This window comes from Tachypleus tridentatus, chromosome 13 (assembly GCF_004210375.1).
Source record: "Tachypleus tridentatus isolate NWPU-2018 chromosome 13, ASM421037v1, whole genome shotgun sequence".
NCBI lineage: Eukaryota > Metazoa > Arthropoda > Merostomata > Xiphosura > Limulidae > Tachypleus > Tachypleus tridentatus.
Genome location: NC_134837.1, coordinates 194287594 through 194307249, shown reverse-complemented (window position 1 = coordinate 194307249; position 19656 = coordinate 194287594). Strand labels below are relative to the sequence as shown.

The window sequence follows — 19656 nt, the reverse complement described above, 5'->3', positions numbered from 1 at the left end:
GCCACTTTCAAACACTTGCTTATGAAATATGGTAAAGTAGATAAAACAAAGTTTACTCTTAAGCTCTTAGCAAAATGCAAGTTTCCTTGATATGAAATCAGAATCTTTTGATTCAATGTTATAAATGTAACAAAAAATTCTTGGCCTTTGTAACTAACATTTTTGTTCACTTATTTTTTTAGTTATATTTGTTAGATAGCTCGCAATTTTCTTTTATTCAATCATTTGAATGCTTCTTAATATGCATTCAGTAACACAGGACATTGCCACTGTTAAACTACAGCATCAAGTTTGAATAAATTCACTTTTTTTGGATAGTGACAAGTCATTTCTCTGTACATAGTGTTTAACATATTATAACAGTTACCATGGATCACACATTATAAAATGGGAATATACTTATGATTTTACAAACTGTTTTCTTCCTGGTTTCCAGTTATAAACTACATAAAACCATAGTAGCATTAGCTGCAAAATATCACAGTTTTACTATCATTTAAAACAACATACCTTCATGAAGATAAAATAGTCTGCTTATCATTTGTAGAACAGAGAAGTTTCTTCATTATATAATAGTCTGCCCATTTCTTCTAAAGCATACAAACTTTGATTATATGACAGATTTACCTTTATTTTTATAGCATATACACTTTTATCAAGATATCACAGTTTGCACATCACTCTTAAAATGTGTGCTGAATACTTCACATTTCTAATGTCTTGAACAGATCACCTGTTTAATAATTAAAAATTTTCACTGTTAACCATACATAAGAAAATTCCTGTACACACTTAGTGCTGGTGTGTTTAAATGTACAAGATAAAGGCTTGAATCCAACTGATGTACTAAATCAGAATGTGCAAAACCATTTGTACAGTACACTTATTTTTATATATATAAATTATAATATTTCACTAAACAACTGGAAAGTTTATGATTATAATTTCCAACATTTAAGACAACAGGTCTGACAGGGTAACCTGTATATAATATTAAAAACGATTTTACTTAACACAGTAAATTTGGTTTTAATTAAGTTTTATGAAAAGCCTTACAAATTAAGTAATATGGAAGAGGATAGATTTGAAATTTCAACTTGCTGGCTTACTTGAAGGAAGGCAGGGATTTTCGTGTACATGCTTAATGGTGATATGTTAAATGTTAGAGCGCAATTTCTCTGAAAAACACCACAGTCAGAAAACCAGTTTTAAGATTCAAATTTATAGCATTTAAAAGACACCAGTAAAACATTAATAAAAAAAGTTTTGGATATGACAGTTGTTGAGGTATCAATGCTAAAAAAAATAATAGATTCTGAGGACACAAACAACAATTACTGTTTATAAATGAGCTTATTTAAATATGATAGTACATAAACTAAATCTCACTCAAAACTATTAAACAAGATACAGTAATATAAGTAAAGTCTCAACAAAATAAACATCCAAGACCTAATAACCTTGAAACTATACAACTAAATTCTGACCACCCCAGGATGATAACAAACATTCAAATACCTCTCAAGTTTACTGGATCAGTGCTGACTTTGTACAAAGCTGTATCATAAACATTATCTTGACTTGAACTTTTATTACTTTAACTAGTTCTTGTTACAACCACTTTACTGTAAATAAGCTGATACATTCTCCTTATGTTTACTGAGCTGAGATTACAATAAACACTGTGGAAATCTTGGTTGACTGCATTGCACAAGCTTGTTTGCTACTGACAGTATCAAATAAACAGTCTAACAGCAGGAATGGTGATTCATTGCTCTATGTTCTACTTCAGATGCTAACAGTAAAATAAACATTGAAAATAGATGTGTAAAGGCCACAGAAACTCTCAGAAGTACCTAGGAACTTTGTGGTCGATATTAAAGAAATAGCATAATAGTATTACTTCTTTTATTTAACTTTTTTTATGGTCATCATGAGTTCAGTTCAAATTGACTAAATGAGTATAGAGAAAATAACAGATCAAATATAAAGTTTTACTCATCTTAGAATGAAAATAACTTTGCACTGAAAGCAGTCAACACTCTGACTTCGTATATTCATGAATGTTTTTGTAAAACCCTTGTTTAAAAATTCCAAATTTTGAGTTTAAAAAGCCTTGTAATATTATTATAAGTCTTAAAAATTCATGAAGATATGCAAAACACATTAAAAATTATAGCATGGAAATTCAATGGTTACTTAGGAGTCATGAGGTCAGTGTAATTCATTAAGATAGGATTAATCCTGAAACTATTAAGAAAAAACTGGAGAGTTGAAAAAATGATAAATCTTCCTGGGCCAAGGGTTTTGAAGAAGGTTAAGGACTGGATGTCTATTCCTACTCATTTTTTTAATAGTGAGGAGATGCCAGAAAATTTGAAGTTGGCCAATTTTCCTTCTCATTTTCAAGGGAGTTGATAAATATTGTCCCACTAAATATAGATTCATTAGTCTTACATCAACATTGAGATAAGTTTTTCAATGTTTAATAACAGATGCTTTGCAAATTCATTTAAAAACGTTGAAAAATTTGTTGGACAGTCAACATGGTTCCACTAGTGAAATCTTTTGAGGTTGCTTGAAGAGATGACTGCTTATGTAAATGAGACTGCAGGTATGGATTTGATATATATACTTTTAGAAATTGCTTAATAAGGTGTCACGTAAAAGGCTTGTTAAAAATATATCTATAGGTGTGGGGTAAAAGTTGGTTTATTACACAAAAAAGTAACTAATAGCAAAAAATCAGTATGTTGTTACAAATGGAGTTTGGTGGGATGCCTTAGGATTCAGTACCAGGACCTTTGCTTTTTCCAGTTTAAATCAGTAGCATAGATGAAGGTCAAGCCATTAAATTACTCAAATCTACTCAAGATATTAAAGTTTTGGGTTTTATTGACAGATTTAGTTAGTTGGGTAATTAAACAGCAGATGGCTTTGAATTATAATAAATGCAAGGTAATGCATGGGGATACCATAATTTGTGCTGTAAGTATAATTTTGATTGGAACAACCTTAAACAGTGTTATGGAAGAAAAGGATCTTGGTGTTCTAGTTGATCAATATCTTAAGTCATTCATGCAGTAAGTAATAGTAGAGTAATTGAGATTTCAGATTATACGAGGGCTGTTCAAAAAAAATACGCGGACTGACGTCATAAAACAAAATGTACTTTATTTAGAAGTGACAGGTCTGGGATCCCTTCAAAGTACTCTCCTCCCCAATGCACACACTTATCCCAACGGTGTTTCCACTTGTTGAAACAGTCCTGGTACGCTTCTTTTGTAATGTCCTCCAGCTCCTTTGTCGCATTTGCCTTAATCTCGGGAATCGTCTCAAATCTTCTTCCTTTCAAGGGTCTTTTGAGTTTGGGGAACAAGAAAAAATCGCAAAGAGCAAGGTCAGGTGAGTAGGGGGGGTGGGGAAGAACAGTGATCGAGTGTTTGGCCAAAAACTCATGAGTTCTGAGGGCTGAATTTCACAGCAACGTGGTGCATCTTCAATTTTTCAGTCAAAATCTCGTAACAAGATCCAACTGATATCCCACACTCTTCACCAAGCTCCCTGACAGTCAGATGTCGATTTGCCCGCACCAGGGTGTTGATTTTGTCGACGTGTGGGTCATCAGTTGATGTGGAAGGACGTCCAGGACGCTCATCATCTTCAATGGACTGTCGACCATCCTTAAAACGTTCATGTCACTTGAAACATGCCGTACGATTCACAGCAACATCACCGTAAGCCGTGTTAAGCATAGCAAACGTTTCAGTCGCAGATTTTCCAAGTTTAACACAAAATTTCACAGCAAGTCGTTGCTCCTTCACATCATTCATTCTGAAATCCGCCAAACGAAAAAAATCGCACTTCACTTAAAACTGTGTAGCTAATACACAAATAAAGATATCTGCAATTGCGAAATGGTGTCCTAATCAGCTGATCTGTGCAAACCTAGCGACACCAAACGGATTCCCCTGGAACCAACTGGAGCCGTGCAATTCAAACAGTCAACATATTTTTTTAACAGACCTCGTATTTAACGTAAGTATTGAATACAACTGTAAAGTAATTATAATATCATTGCATAGGCCACTGGGAACCTTAATTTAGGAAGAACATTGAAGTTTTAGAAAAGATTCATATAAAGGCTACAAGGATGACACCTGCAATGGAAAGGATGCCATACAAAGAGAGGTTATCATTTTTGATATTATTTTCTCTTCAATAAAATAAAAAATTAGAGAATTTGAGTGAAATATTAATGATTGTTAAAGAAACAAATAGTGCTAATGTTTCATCTTTTTCACACTTAATGGTGAGAATGCAGAATTAGAGGACAAAAATACAAATTTGGGCAGAGTAGAAATTATCTTCAGCTGAGTGAATCATATTTTTTCTAAAAGAATAGTTGGTCTTTAGAATGAATTCTGTCAGACTTGGTGGATGCAATAGATTTCAGAAAAGGTTTGATAAATACTTGAAAGATGAAAGCTGGCTCTGAATGTTTTATTTCTATTTTAAAGTTCAGTTTAGTGGATGGAATTGGCTAAAAGAATGAACAAGTTTCTTGTTGTTTTTAAATTATATATTACACAAAAAAACTTAAAGACCTTTAAAAAAAATCAATACATGGTCCCTAATGTGATTTATCTAAACATTATCTAACAATTCAGTAATATAACAGTCTGCATGTAGTCGATAAGACTAACCTTAAATTTACAATAATTATTTTTTTAAATTCATCACAAACAATGAAGGGCATTGACAAATCAGATATTATATGCAAAAGTAAATTACCATAGTGTTAATGAAGATTTCATGGAGTTCCACATGTGCTTCAGAGTTTTCAGGAAGAAGGTTAAGTTTTTCCAATAAACTGATATTCTAAATATCTAAGACAATATCTTTTCTAATGTAATTGAGATACACATTTGCTGCTGGACCACAGTACCAACCTATCTGTTTTGTGGATGACAGTAGAAAGCCAATTTTCACATTCATCATAAAGTTCACTAAAATGCCTGATCTTATAAAGCATGGTTTGTGCATGTGATTCTTTTCATTCCTCATGAAGACCTCTGAACATCTGGCAGCTTTCTTTCTTTAGAAAAACGTTTAAGATAATTAACTACCTGGACATTTTGAGCTTCTTGAGCCAATTCTAATGGTGTCACTCCATCCTGTCAGCAAAGAAAAACCATTGTTTGTTTGTTTTTACAGAATGAAAGAGATCTCACAACCAAAACTGAAACCAAAGTATAACAGTAAATGTGAACCTTAAGCATAAACAATGGTTATTACATCATATTAGGACAAAACTAGAAAGTACACTTTGTGAATAACAAGTATTTTGGCTCAACATACCCCAATAATTCATTGTCTTTCCACTTAATAATTGGGTATCATAATCTTCAACTCATTATAAAAGAGAATTTGAGAAAATCACACCTTTGTTCCATATCTTCATAAAGTGCATCACAATTAGGTATTGTAGTGTAGTCTTTAACTATTAATATACAAGTTAACTGGTTTGGTTTGTTTTGAATTTTGCACAAAGCTACACAAGTGCTATCTGTGCTAGCCATCCCTAATTTAGCAGTGTAAGACTAGAGGGAAAGCAATTAGTCATCACCACCCACTGCCAACTCTTGGGCTACTATTTTACCAACGAACAGTGGGATCGACCGTAACATTACTTTTATGCCCCATGGCTGAAAGGGCAAGTATATTTGGTGTGATGGGGATTTGAACTCGAGACCCTCTGATTACAAGTCAAATGCCTCAACCACCTGACCATGCCGAGCCACTAATTAATTGGTATAATTGAAAGAGAAAAGTAAACCTAATTAAATGTTTGACAGATACAAATAAAAAACAAACTTTTACCAGTTAATGTAGGTGGTTATAACTCAGTGAACCAGCAGACACAGGGTAAGTATGAACCATACTGAAACTTTACACTTATATTATAATTCAAAAATATGACAGTATATTTTACAGATTTATTTTTATCAATCAAGTGTTTCATTATTGTCCACACAGTACATCCCATTAAAAAAAAAACTGATACTGTAACTTAAACTATTTGCCACACAGCTTGAGTTGTGTTAACCATAAAAATAGTATTTGAAACCGTATAAAACTAGGGTATTTGATATAAGGCTAGTCGATCAGGTTGTGTTAAACACAAAAGTAGTAATTAAAGATATTTAATATATGGCTACTACCTTGAGTTATTTGAAATATTGGTAACTTTGGTTATTTACCACAAAACTAGCAGTTCAGGATGTTTGATACTGTGTATCTACCTTATAGTATTTTCCACAGAGCTTGGAACTTTTCGCAACAGAGCTAAAGGTTTCAGCAGTAACGACAGCAACCTCATCAAATTTATTACAATTTAAATAAGTGAAACGTACCTGTTCCATATCTGGGAACAATAAATAACTTCAATATTCGATAAATAAGTAAAGCATAATTAAACTTAACACAAACCAGTCTATTCTACTCTAAAGGAAAACAGCAACTCAGAAATATTTATCAGTCTTTCATAAGCCATACAAATTGTGAAGCAGTCCTTCAACATATGGATTTCACAATGTTCCTTCAGTGGTATGAAGACAGTGCTGGCATTTTTATTGTAAAGGTTATATGGCACATGAGCTAAATAGGCTGCTGCAATTTCCGACTAATTGTAAAAATAACTTATATGTAATTGCAAGCAAGAATCTAAAACCTGAACCTCCAACATTTGTTATTAGCTGAGATATCAATAAATTTCTCAAACCCACCAAAGAAACCCCTTCCCTTCTGACTTTTGGATTGGTTGCTGATGAACGTCATGTGACTGAGAGACATGTTTATAAGCAAAAGATGGAGCAGATTCTCATCCAGATCAAGCTTACAAATTTCCCTTTGAATTTGATACTATGGTATTCTCTTCATAGAAATATCATTTCATATAATCATGGTTATACTGCTGAGAATGGCCAAAAGATTCTTTTTAATGTATTTATAACCAACTTAAAATCCAGATAAATAATAATAACATTGAGATGTTCTATTCTAGTATTTCATAAGTTTTCTTTTATTATGAAATGCATATTTCAAAACTACCAAATTATCAGTGATGAAAAGAAAACCCACTTGTAGAGAAGTGAACAACGTTTCAACCTTCTTTGGTCATCGTCAGGTTCACAAAGAAAGAAAGAGGTAACTGACTGATAGCTGACCACATGTTTGAAGGTGGTTGTGTAACTGAGTGTAGGAATGTAGAGGGCGTGCTTAGATGTTTGATTATATGAATCGTTTAATTACAATCTTGGTAAATACATAGCATGGGCATTCTCCAAATATGTAACATCAGCCAGCCCATTCATCAAAGAATTTTAATTTCAAGTCCAATTTTAATTGATTTAATCATAAAACCTTAATGGCCAGTTTCAATGTTATATTCCTCTTTACAGAAGTCTCAACTGCTGAAGCCTGCAAGATAGCCTTAGAACTCTATATCCAAGACCCTAACCCATCAATACACATTCCCAGCAACCCTCACAGAATTCACCATGATGAAGACAAACTTCATGTTCAACAACCACAACTGTATACAAACAAATGGCCTAAACATGGACAACCCAATATCACCAGTTCTAGCCAATATCTTTATGACACAAGTTGAAACACAAGCAATTAACACAGCATAACATCCACCACTATACTGGTACGGATATGTAGATGACATGATTGCAGGATTCACATCTACAGAATACACACTTAATTTTTTCAATCACATTAACTCTATACATCCCAACATTAACTTCACATGTGAACAGAAAGAAAGCAATCAAATATCATTTCTTAACCTCAAAATTACAAAAACCGATACGCAATTTAAAACAGAAATCCACCGAAAAATCACTCATACTGGACTATACATTCTTTGGGACTCAGCACATGAAACAAAACAAAAATTTAACATACTAAGAAACCAAATAAACACAGCCATAAAACTATGCTCACCATATAAAATTAATGATGAATTAGGCAAAATTAAACAATACTTCATTAACATCAATAAGTTTCCTCCACAAACTGTAGAAAAGATAATACACACACACCTAAACAAAAAGCAAAATCAACTAACAAAAGTAAATATATCCCACAAATTAAAAAATCACAAAACCATATACTGCTGCATACCATATATTCCTGACATCAGCTGAAAAATAGCCAACATTTGGCACAAATAGTAATAAAATATGACATTCCAGTTAATACCAAATTTATTCAAAATCCAGGCACAAAACTAAGGCTTATACTATGTAAAAACTACACTGACAAACACCACACCAACATTATTTACAAAATACAATGTGAGATAAGTGCCACGACTTTTATATTGGAGAAACAAGTAGAAAAATGGAAACCAAATTCAAAGAACACAAAAGTCACCTTCACACGTTTTCAAACACTGTAAATCAAATAAACACAACATAACGATAGAAAACACCCAAATACTAAATACAGAAATAAACATAAACAAATGCAAAATTAAAGAAGCCTTACTTATACAACAACTTAAACCCAAAATAAACCAATACAAAGGAACACCTTTTTACCAATATTAATAAATATAATCAAACATCTAAGCACACCCTCTACATTCCTACACTCAGTTACACAACCCCTTTCAAACACATGGTCAGCTATTGGTCAGTTACCTCCTTCTTTCTTTGTGAAAGATGACCAAAGAAGGTCGAAATGTTGTTCGCTCCTCTGCATAAAAACTTTCTCAACCCAATACTACCAAATTGTTCTTTGGACACCCAAGTCTGTGAGACTCCATGAGGGTGAGGGGAGGACATCGACTATTTTATTCAAGTTCAAACAGCTGAAAAATGAAGTGGGTGCTAGAAATCTTTTGTTTTTATGTATATCTTTTTGTTGTTAGTTACTACTTAAGAAAGTTATTAAAATGTAAAAAATTACAATCTTTTCAGCCTAGCCTAACAAAACTTCATTAAAATAAAAATGAATAAACTCACACTATATCAATCCTTGATGTGAAATATGATAATAGATAACTTGCTGTTGTGTTAGCTCTCTGAGAAACAACTAATGGGCTCTCATTATGACTTACTGTTTGTAAGACAAGAATTGCTGTTCTGCTGGTACAATGTGTGATAATAAAACCATAAAATGATAAGAAAACAACTATGCAAAAATTTAACATTTAAAATATTAAGATAAGTAATTTGGAACATTTTGATATAAAATGCAATGAATGCACAGGAAAAACAGTATCATTAATTATTTTTTATCATATTATTTAACTTTATTAAACACTGATTTCTCTACAGTTAGTGTTGAGGAAAAGAAAATAGAGATAACATGTAAAGTTTTACCTGAAAAAACTTGAAGTTGATTGTAGAGGTTATACAAATGAAACACAATAACAGTAAAATGAAATAAAGAATCTTTCTTCTTATCATGAAAACCACCTTTCACTCGAACTGATTCATTAAACTCTTTGTAAATTCATAGTTAAATCTTTACTGTACAACGGACTTGTAATGTTAACTAAACATTAGCCAAATTTCATAAGTAGACACACATTAAATTCAGGTATGGTGTCACAGTTCCAAAGTTGGCTACATTAGCTAACCTTGTTTTAATAATGAGCATGCTGACTTCTCTTTGCATCTTGTCAATTGGAAGAACTTTTAAGCCTAACCAAATGTCAGATGGTACAGTATTAGCCACTGCATGACATAAGAAACAGTAATAATGATGAATTTCTTTTTCTTTTCAGCCTGTCACAATAATCTGCTTCACCATCTATTCTGATTATGTATATGCAGTGGTTGTGAACCTTCATACGATGACTAATTTGTAATACAAGTAAACTATATTTACAGGCATCAGTACAACATTATCACACTATAACTCTATTAGTAGTGAACACGTCATCAGTACAACATGATAACACTAACTCCATTACTAGTGAGCATGTCATCTCCATGCAAACTATTTCTTAACTTCACCAATGTGTCAAATGAAAGCAGTTGTAAAAAGAACAATTTGTTAATTTCAGCTCTGTCTTCCAATACTAGTTTCTGTATATCAACACTCTAACCTGTGTTTCCAATGTTAGTTTTTGAATATCGACACTGTCCAATCTGTGTTTCCAATACTAGTTTCTGTATATCAATACTCTAATCTGTGTTTCCAATGTTAGTTTTTGTATATCGACACTGTCCAATCTGTGTTTCCAGTGCTAGTTAATGTATATCAACACTCTAATCTCTTTCCCAGTGCTAGTTTTTTGTATATCAACACTGTCTAATCTGTCTTCCAATACTAGTTTGTATATATCAATACTGTCTAATCTGTCTTCCAATACTAGTTTGTATATATCAACACTGTCTAATCTGTGTCTTCCAATTCTAGTTTGTATATATCAACACTGTCTAATCTGTGTCTTCCAATTCTAGTTTGTATATATCAACACTGTCTAACCTGTGTCTTCTAATTCTAGTTTGTATATATCAACACTGTCTAATCTGTGTCTTCTAATTCTAGTTTGTATATATCAACACTGTCTAATCTGTGTCTTCTAATTCTAGTTTGTATATATCAACACTGTCTAATCTGTGTCTTCTAATTCTAGTTTGTATATATCAACACTGTCTAATCTGTGTCTTCCAATTCTAGTTTGTATATATCAACACTGTCTAATCTGTATTTTGCTCTTTTTCGTTATTATACATGAAAATGACTAATATTATGATAAAAGTAAGCTGATGATCTACCTACATTCACCAAACAACTTTACATCACATTAATACCTAAAGTAAACAGGTAACAATAACTAACACTTCCTGTTAACCCTAGTCTGATTATTCTTAACTATATCACTATAGTCAAATTTCTGGACTTACTTGACTACGGAGATGTGGATCAGCTCCTGCCGATATCAAGAACTTTACCACTTTCAAATGATCAAATAGGGCTGCAGCATGAAGGCAAGACTCTCCATTCTGTTAAAAAATTGTTTGTTACTCAAGATATATATTCAGGTACAAATTATTATAAATTATATGTTAACACCCATACATTTCACAACAAATACTTCTGCATGCCAACTGTCCATCAACAGTCTCTGTCACTTAATGTCTGATGAAACCTGAAACATCACTCCTTATGAAAAGTGTTTTGTTGCAGACTAATGTATTTATAAATATATACACTGCTGGCCAAAATTTTAATGCCAATGAACATAAAGAAAAAATATGCATTTTGCATTGTTAAATTCAAGCATTTATTTGAGTAGAGCTTCGAAAGATGAAAATAAGAAAAGGGAAAATAAAAATAAAAAAACTTTTTAGCATTTAATAGGGAAAATGTGAACACTATGAAATTAGCCTAAATACTAGTTGGTCAAAAGTTTAAGACCATACCAAAAAGAAGTCCTAAACAGGGTAGGAAATGCCCAACAAGAGGTCTCAGTAGTGAGTTGCATGGCCATCATTGCAAATAACTTCAAACATTCACTTTGGCATGGTCGATACAAGTGTTTGCAGAAGGCTGGCTAGAATGTTATTCCAAGTGGTGAAGATGGCTTCACGAAGATCATACACTGTTTGGAATTGACATCCATTTCTACAGACTTCCCTTGCCATCCACCTCCAAATATATTCAATGGGTTTCAGTTCGGGCGAACACGCTGGATGGTCCAAAAAAATCATGTTATTTGCCATGAAAACGTCCTTTATCCTGAGGGCATTGTGGATTGCAACATTGTCCTGCTGAAAGATCCAGTCATTTCCACACAAGCAAGGGCCTTCAGTCAATAAGAATGCTCTCTCCAACATACTAATATAGCCAGCTGCTGTTTGATGCCCCTGTATAACCTGTAGCTCCATTGTTCCATGGAAGGAGAAAGGCACCCCAGATCTTGATGGAACCTCCTCCACTGTGTCATGTAGAAAATGTCTCCGCTGGGATATCCTTATCGTGCCAGTAATGTTGGAAGCCATCTGGACCATCCAGGTTAAATTTTATATCATCAGACAACAAAACCTTCTTCCGCTTTTCTACGTACCATGTTTGGTGCTTCTCAGCAAAGTTTAACTAAGCTGTTTCGTGGTATGGAAGGAGGCATGGCCTTTGAAGACGAATACAGTTTTTAAAGCTTTTCTCTCATAGATGCCATCTTATTATTCTTGACCTGCATTCTGTGTCCATAAGGGCCTTAATCTGGTTCAATTATCAGCTGGTGTCTTGCCGGATAACCCGTTGAATCCTCCTGCTCAACACTGGGGAAATTTTCTTGGGTTGACCACTTGAAATTTTCATTCCATATCCCTCAAGGTCTTTTAAGAAATTTGCAACAGCAGTTTTACTACACCCAATATCACCAGCAATAGTACGTTGAGAGAGACCTTGCTTTTGCAGCTCAACAATTCTGCCACGTTTAAACTCTGTCAACTTTTTAGCCTTTGCCATGTTTTCACTCAATGTAACACAGGAGATGTCAGTGGGAGATGTTGACAACACTAATGCTTAAACACAAATGACTAAATTTCATTACGTGTTTACCGATTAACACTTCGTTTCAGTATGGTCTTAAACTTTTGACCAGCTTGTATTTAAGCTAATTTCATAGTGTTCACATTTTCCCTATTAAATGCTAAAAACGTTTTTTATTTTTATTTTCCCTTTTCATATTTTCATCTTTCAAAGCTCTACTCAAATAAGTTGTTGAGTCTAACAATGCAAAATGGAAATTTTTTCTTTATGTTTTTGGCCTTAAGATTTTGGCCAGCAGTGTACATATAATTATTTAATTTAATGCAATTACTGCACTGTAAACACAGGCATCACCAAGGGTTATCATCAAGTGTAAATGATATTGCATCACATCTGAGCCAGGTATCTTTTCACCATGAAAAAGGGAATGGTCAGGAGAACCAGACCTGGCAGTACATATAAGGAACACATCTGCATGGGAGATGATGGTGGAAGAAAGAGACAGAAAAATATCAACTTACCAAATTCCACAAGGAAAGTGGGGTAATAGATGATGTCCCATGGTGTAGAGTGGCTAGGATGTAATGGACCATACTCAGTAAGTCAACTACATCCAAAATTTCACTCACTGGGTACCAACATCCTCACAAGTGTAGGATGAGAGTCATTCTGTCTTCACCTTGAATCCTAAAGTCCAGCAGGAACCTATAAGAAGACTCTAAGAAACCATGGGGTGGCTTAATATCAATGATCTGGGTTATTCAAAATAGGAGTGAACTTCATCAGATGCACATGACCCATGAAACAAGCCTGGTATGACAAAGGTCATCAACAACTGTGTTACAATGAAGGAAACAAAAACATTCCACAAAGACCTTCTGCAACCCACAACACAGAAAACCAATCATGAGAGGAAAATGTACAACCCAAAAACTGTTAAGGACTTATGTAATTGGTTCACTCAACCTCCAAAACCTCACATGCAGGTTACTGACATCCACATGAGGGTAAGAGGAGGGGATTCAGTCAAAGAGATGAACTGAATTTGAGTGTTTCAACTTTGGGCAAATCACCCATCCAGATTATACTGTAAACTCCTCTACACTGGTAGAACACCATCACCTTATTCTGAACTGAATGGTTACAGCCATCATGTAGAACCAATATAGCATGTTGCCTCCATAATCAACCATCCCAGTGGCTTAGAACTGGTAAGTGGTAAAGACACTTGTACTGTACTGTAAAAAGAAGGGGGAACTATGCACTGGAGAGTATGAAGGGAAAGCAACACCCAAGACATTGCAATGGATGATCATGAAACTCCAGTTTTAAAAACATACCACACCAACTTATTCAATCTAGGCATGGCAGGGATGAGCAACAATCCTTTTCTGCTATACCTATGATGTCCATGGGTGGTGGTCCAGAATGGACATATTATGAAGCAGTTATCACAAGGAATTTACATTCTAGTGATTTTATGAAGTACCCTATCTCATGGTTGAACATACATAACCATGAAAAATGTATAACAGTCAACATGACTTACAACACAGATTTAATAGCAAGATGTTTGTGAACAGTTATAGCCATTGAAGTGGAACCCATTCCAAGTATAGATAAAATACCTGGTTAGGCACTACTTGCTGCAGAGGGGGATCCAAAGTGAACTGAAGCAGGTGCCCCTGAAAGAAAAGAAAGCACCAGTAAAGACTTATCTCATGTCACAGCTGTGTTGAAATCTGATGGTAGGCAATACCCCAAGGAGGCAAAAACAATGACATGGTGTAGGTAGTGGGAGGTGAACACAAACAGTTGTCCACATGCCCAATCTAAGAATATCTTCAACTAGCCAATAAAGATGAGAAGCAAAAGAGAAAGTAAGGTGATGGATTTGATATGAGGAAACATGAATGTAATACACTATGAAGGAGACAAGGAAGAAGAAGCCAACTGGATCAAACACAGGACTCAAATGCTCAGGGTAACTAACCAAGGAAAGAGGAAGGTTGCCAAAGGTATAAAGGTGGAACAAGGAACTCTGAAATGAAGCCGTATAAGCAATGCAACAATGGAGGGCATGAACAAAATAGAGAAGTCTATCTTAATCAGGACTAGGGTAAAAATGAGAAGCAGAAGATAGCAAAAAAGGAGAACTGATCATCTTGAGCCACAGAGGTCTTAGAAAGGAAAGTACAATCTGAATAAAGGATAAGGTAGGAGAAGTGGTACAAAGTCTTGGTAATGCTGAGAGCGAAAATATCCAACCTATAACATTTGCAGGACAGGAGGAGAGGGAAATATGCTTGCAAAGAGAGGTGGATTAGGGATCACACAGACAGCAGTTTAAACAGAGGTAAAGTGACAGCATGAAGGACCACATTAATTACCCAGTCCAGGAGCAATGGACATCTCAGTAGCTGATGGAGCTGGAAGGAATGAATCAATAAGGAAGCAAAGACCCTGTGGAAAAGGGGAAAATGAAAGGCATGTGATAATGCTGCCCAAAATTGAGGAGTTTGAAGAATCCCTCTCACAACCATGTGAGAAACTCAGAGGTATGATCAACTATAAGGTGAGAAGTCTAGAAACATTGAGTCAAAGCCCAAGAGCAAAAAACACTCCACTTCCTTGAATGAACAGCTAAAGAAAAAAGACAAAAAGAACAAGCTAAATGAGAAGCTACATTGTGAGAATATTCAGAACTCTTTGCCAAGGACTGGACAAAAGCCAGACTTGAAAATGTTGGATAAGAAGTGCAGGATGTAAAACTGCTGAATAAGGTTAAGGTAACCAGTTTGGAAGAAAGGGAACAGGGATAGAAGGGATTACCAGGAGCTCAAACAATTGAAAAACCATAGTTGAGTGAGCCAGTAAGAAGCAATCAGAAGGACTTTGTTAGTAGTGGTAAGGGATAGGGAGGCTAGCTAATAAAGTAGTTGGATAGGAGAAGAAATAGGTGGGACTAATCCCTGCTGAAGGCATCTATTGCCAAAGTTTTATAATGGGAATAGGATGGTAAAACGGAGGTAACTTGTGATTGGTGGTGGTGACAAATGCATCAATACAGGGATTACCCAAATGATGAAAGTACTGCCCAAAACAGCAGGATATATGGGTCACTATGAGGAATGAACCTGATCCACTTGGAAGAGATGATTTGTCACCAGATAGAAAGTGCCTGGAATATGACATGCCATAAAAATGTGATGGTACTGGGCCTAATAGATAAAATCCAACATGCAAAACAAGAATCTCAACTGGGTGTTGCCCTGGTGATTGATATAAACAGCAACAGCTGTTTACAGAAAGAAAAAGAACTAATGCCTGACCAGTAGTTCCAGGAGGTTGATTGGAAGGGAATGTTCTTACATAGGCCAATAACCTGAAGGGATACATCTGTGAACAAATGTGCATTCTGGCCTTGGAGGATGAAGTGGGACTTGTGGCAACTTAAGGGCTTTGTCTAACCACCATTGTAAAACATTCATTATGGAGAAGGGAAATAGAATAGGATCATTTGAGGGTTCTGTGAGTGTTTCCACTGGTCATGAATGGTCCATTGAAGCAAATGCATATGAGTCCTGCCAAGGGCTATTATAGGTGTCAGAGAAAACCACCACCCCAAAAGTGATAGAATCTTGCCATTAGTAAGTAAGTATGCAGACAGCCACTTACATAGAAATGAGCTTAAGAGAAGGTTGGGCCCCATTAAGACAGGTATTTAAGAAAACATCCAGAAGTACAAGGTACTTGGGAGGATGAAGGAAGAACTCCTATAATGTGATCAACCATCCCATATGCACAGCTTCAAAAAGGAGCCAACAAGTAGGACTGGCTGACTCCCATTCAGAATGGAGAAGAAGAAGCTAGTCATCCAAGTATGCATGAAAGTGTGGTCCCAGAGTATGATTATGCTGTGAAAAGGGGCAAATCACTCACAAAAAATCATATGGTGCAGAAGTCAGACCAAAAGCAGAACTCTAAATAGATATACCATCTCACAATACATAAACTGTGGGAGTAAAATCTGCAAAACTGAGAAGAGCAGGTGCAACAACCTGTTGGGTCAGGTGATCAATGCCTTAGATAGACACTGACATGTCCAATGATACTGAGGAAAAGGAAGGAAAAAGGTATGATGAAACCTTCTAACAGAACAGCATAAACCAGAATGTCAGAAAAGAAAGTGCTGCTCTGATGAACAAAATTTGCAAGACAACCTACCACCAGACCTACACTCACCAGGAAGTCACTACATCCATTATTTGCATATTGTGTATCACCCCAAAAAATAGCAAACAGGCAGGGTTAGAAAGTGTAAAGTTGGGAGATGGGACATGGATCCACACTCAGCTCTGCTGGAGGTCAATGGGGCACCTGTTGGGAAAGGTGAACCACTGTTAGACAGAAGCCACAGTAACCATGTCACACTTAAAATGTTTGATAAAACTGAGTTATAAGAAGGTCCAGTATACACTGAGCCATGAGAATAAAGTCTTCTGACCCCAAACGTTCTAAAGAAAAGTGAATCATGGGTGTAGAGCCAGATCCAAACACAATACTCAGTCTAGAGTAAAAAGGATGTCACCAGAAAAAACCTATAGGGTTCCTGTGAAGAGCCTCAGACAAGAAGAAGATTGAGATGAGGTATTACAGAGTGCCAGAGAAAGACAAAATGGGGCATAGGTAAGATAAACAGGAAAATTGGTACCTGTCCCCAAACATGTAGAATTGAACCCACAACTGGTGGTGCAGAATTTGGGAGTTTGCCCTAAAATTTGCGGGACTGGACATGTCAATGCCACCACCCAATGGGGCAGCAAATGCACAGTGTAAACCCAAACATAAAGGGACAGTGGGAGAAGAGGTAGAAACAATAAGAAAGGGCAAAATAATTATGGCAAGAGTTAAAACATCACATACCTAAGACAGACAATGAGGGCTGAACAGAATCAACAGGATAGTGTGGGACAGCACAGCAAAATTGGGGGGAAAGGAATCAGCGTGCACCTGTAGAAAGCTAAAAACGTACAGGAAGAAGAAGAAGACAATGTACATATCATAAATTGCTCTATCTCTACACAAACAAAGGCCGATAAACTCCCAGACAGGTTGCCTGCACCTGTGACTGAAAGTGCAGTAACAGATGAGTGGTATGCACCTGAAGTGGTAACAGTGACTGGAATAGAAATCAGGTACTAAGCCAGTGAAACATTTACAGCAAATAGAGGTAAATCAAATGATCTTAAAGAAAAGTGAAATGATATTAAATGAAGTTCAACTAAGGTAAGTAAAGTTAAACCACTTCTCTAGTAATCGGTGGTTTAAAGAAAAACATCTGGACTCAAGCACTGCCAAACAAAAAGTGACAGTCTGGTAGTGGTGCATACCAATGCATCATGTGATAGAGTACTCTACTAGTGCTGGAGCAGTGATACATAATGATTTGCATGAGATATGTGTTACAGTTTTGTATTCCAACAGATTTAATAAAGGCTTGTGGCATGCATTAAAAAACTTTAATGAGATATGTGTTACAGTTTTGTATTCCAACAGATTTAATAAAGGCTTGTGGCATGCATTAAAAAACTTTACAAGTAAGAGGTAGCACAAAATACGAAGAGCTAATCTCGTGAGTGGAAGGAAATTACTGCATCAGAAATAAACTTTCAATAAAGCTAACAAAGATAAAAATTCCATTGGAGTGACTATTACAAGTTTTTACACTATTAGAAGAAGCAAAGTTAGAGGGTCTACATAATGAGTTAAATATTTTGTTTCATACAAAGGTCTCTTTAGTAGTGATGTACAGCTTATAAAATTTAGCTAAAATGCAATAATATACAATTCTCAAATGATACTCTTACTGGGCCACTAAAAAGGAATATATTTTAATTTCTCATCAATATTAACATAATACAGTACTAGACCTATAGCTTTTTTATAAATGCCTAAGGACACCAATATTCTTGGTAACCAACAACTAGCATTTAACTTTCAAATATTCTGGCTTTTTTCTAAAGATAAAATGACAGCTAATATTCAACTTTCTCTGGGTAACGTAAACACAAAAACAGATGGTAAGCACTTGTGCTGAAAGATATAAACCAATTTTATTTCTGTAAATTACTTATAATACATACATAAAACTAAAGTTAAAACAAGTTTATTACCTTCAGCAATCCTAAGGAAGCTCCGTTTCTTACAAGAAGTTCAACTAACTCTAAATAACCTTTGTGTGAAGCCTTGAACAAAGGTGTTGCTCCATCCTGGAAAATGAACTAAAAACATTGCCATACACTCAAGTCTATCGGGGATAATATCAGGAACTGCTGCTCCATAACTTAAATATACAGAAAGCTAAACACATGCACTGTACAAGTGAGCTTACTAAGTAGTACTCACATGTTTATTTTAGATAACTGAAACCAACTTGAGGTCATGACACATAATAAATACCTAAAATAAATGTTTGTAGTACTCACATGTTTATTTCAGATAACTGAAACCAACTTGAGGTCATGACACATGATAGATACCTAAAATAAATGTTTGTAGTACTCACATGTTTATTTTAGATAACTGAAACCAACTTGAGGTCATGACACATGATAAATACCTAAAATAAATGTTTGCACAGCTTTTCTCAAGGCTCTCATTTAAAAGATTTAGAAATTAGTAACAAGTTAAGTAATTGCATAACTAGTATGTGACTTTCAAAACGAAACATGACAATAAGTCTTTCCTAATAATTCACAGGGTATTACTGGTGTATACAGTAAGCTACTGTGGATCAACATAGAGGACATACCTTCACAATTATTAGGTCTTAGTATCACACACTTCTGCAAAAAAATCTGATTTATTTTTCAAATCCTCATTGCAGATATTCTTTCTATATGGAAACGTGCAGCACGTTGTACATGGGATACGTTTTTGTATAATCTAATAATAATTACCATGGTTTTATACCTCCTACTGAACATCAGAAACCTTCTAAATGTTTAATTCTAATGTTGCTCTTATCAGGCATTCTGTACTTGTTAAAAAGGCATGACAGCTTACTGAATTTATGAATAAATGATAGCAATGCTAAAAATATCAAGAAATCTCTAGATATTAGTC

General features: G+C 35.0%; 1 protein-coding gene across 7 annotated transcripts in view; it reads right to left on the bottom strand.

Moving 5' to 3' along the window:
* Positions 1-610: 610 nt before the first annotated feature.
* Positions 611-19656, bottom strand: part of LOC143236626 (uncharacterized) — a 46796-nt gene continuing 27750 nt past the window's right edge. For 4 of the 7 annotated variants that reach the window (XM_076474963.1, XM_076474962.1, XM_076474967.1 and 1 more), the window contains 3 exons: positions 18705-18812; positions 10938-11036; positions 611-5177 (listed from right to left, as the gene is read on the bottom strand). In XM_076474963.1, coding sequence (XP_076331078.1) covers positions 5064-5177; positions 10938-11036; positions 18705-18812 — 321 coding nt within the window. In that variant the 3' untranslated portion in view covers positions 611-5063. The remainder of the gene's footprint in view (positions 5178-10937; positions 11037-18704; positions 18813-19656) is intronic. The other 3 variants (XM_076474966.1, XM_076474965.1, XM_076474968.1) reach the window with 2 other exon arrangements.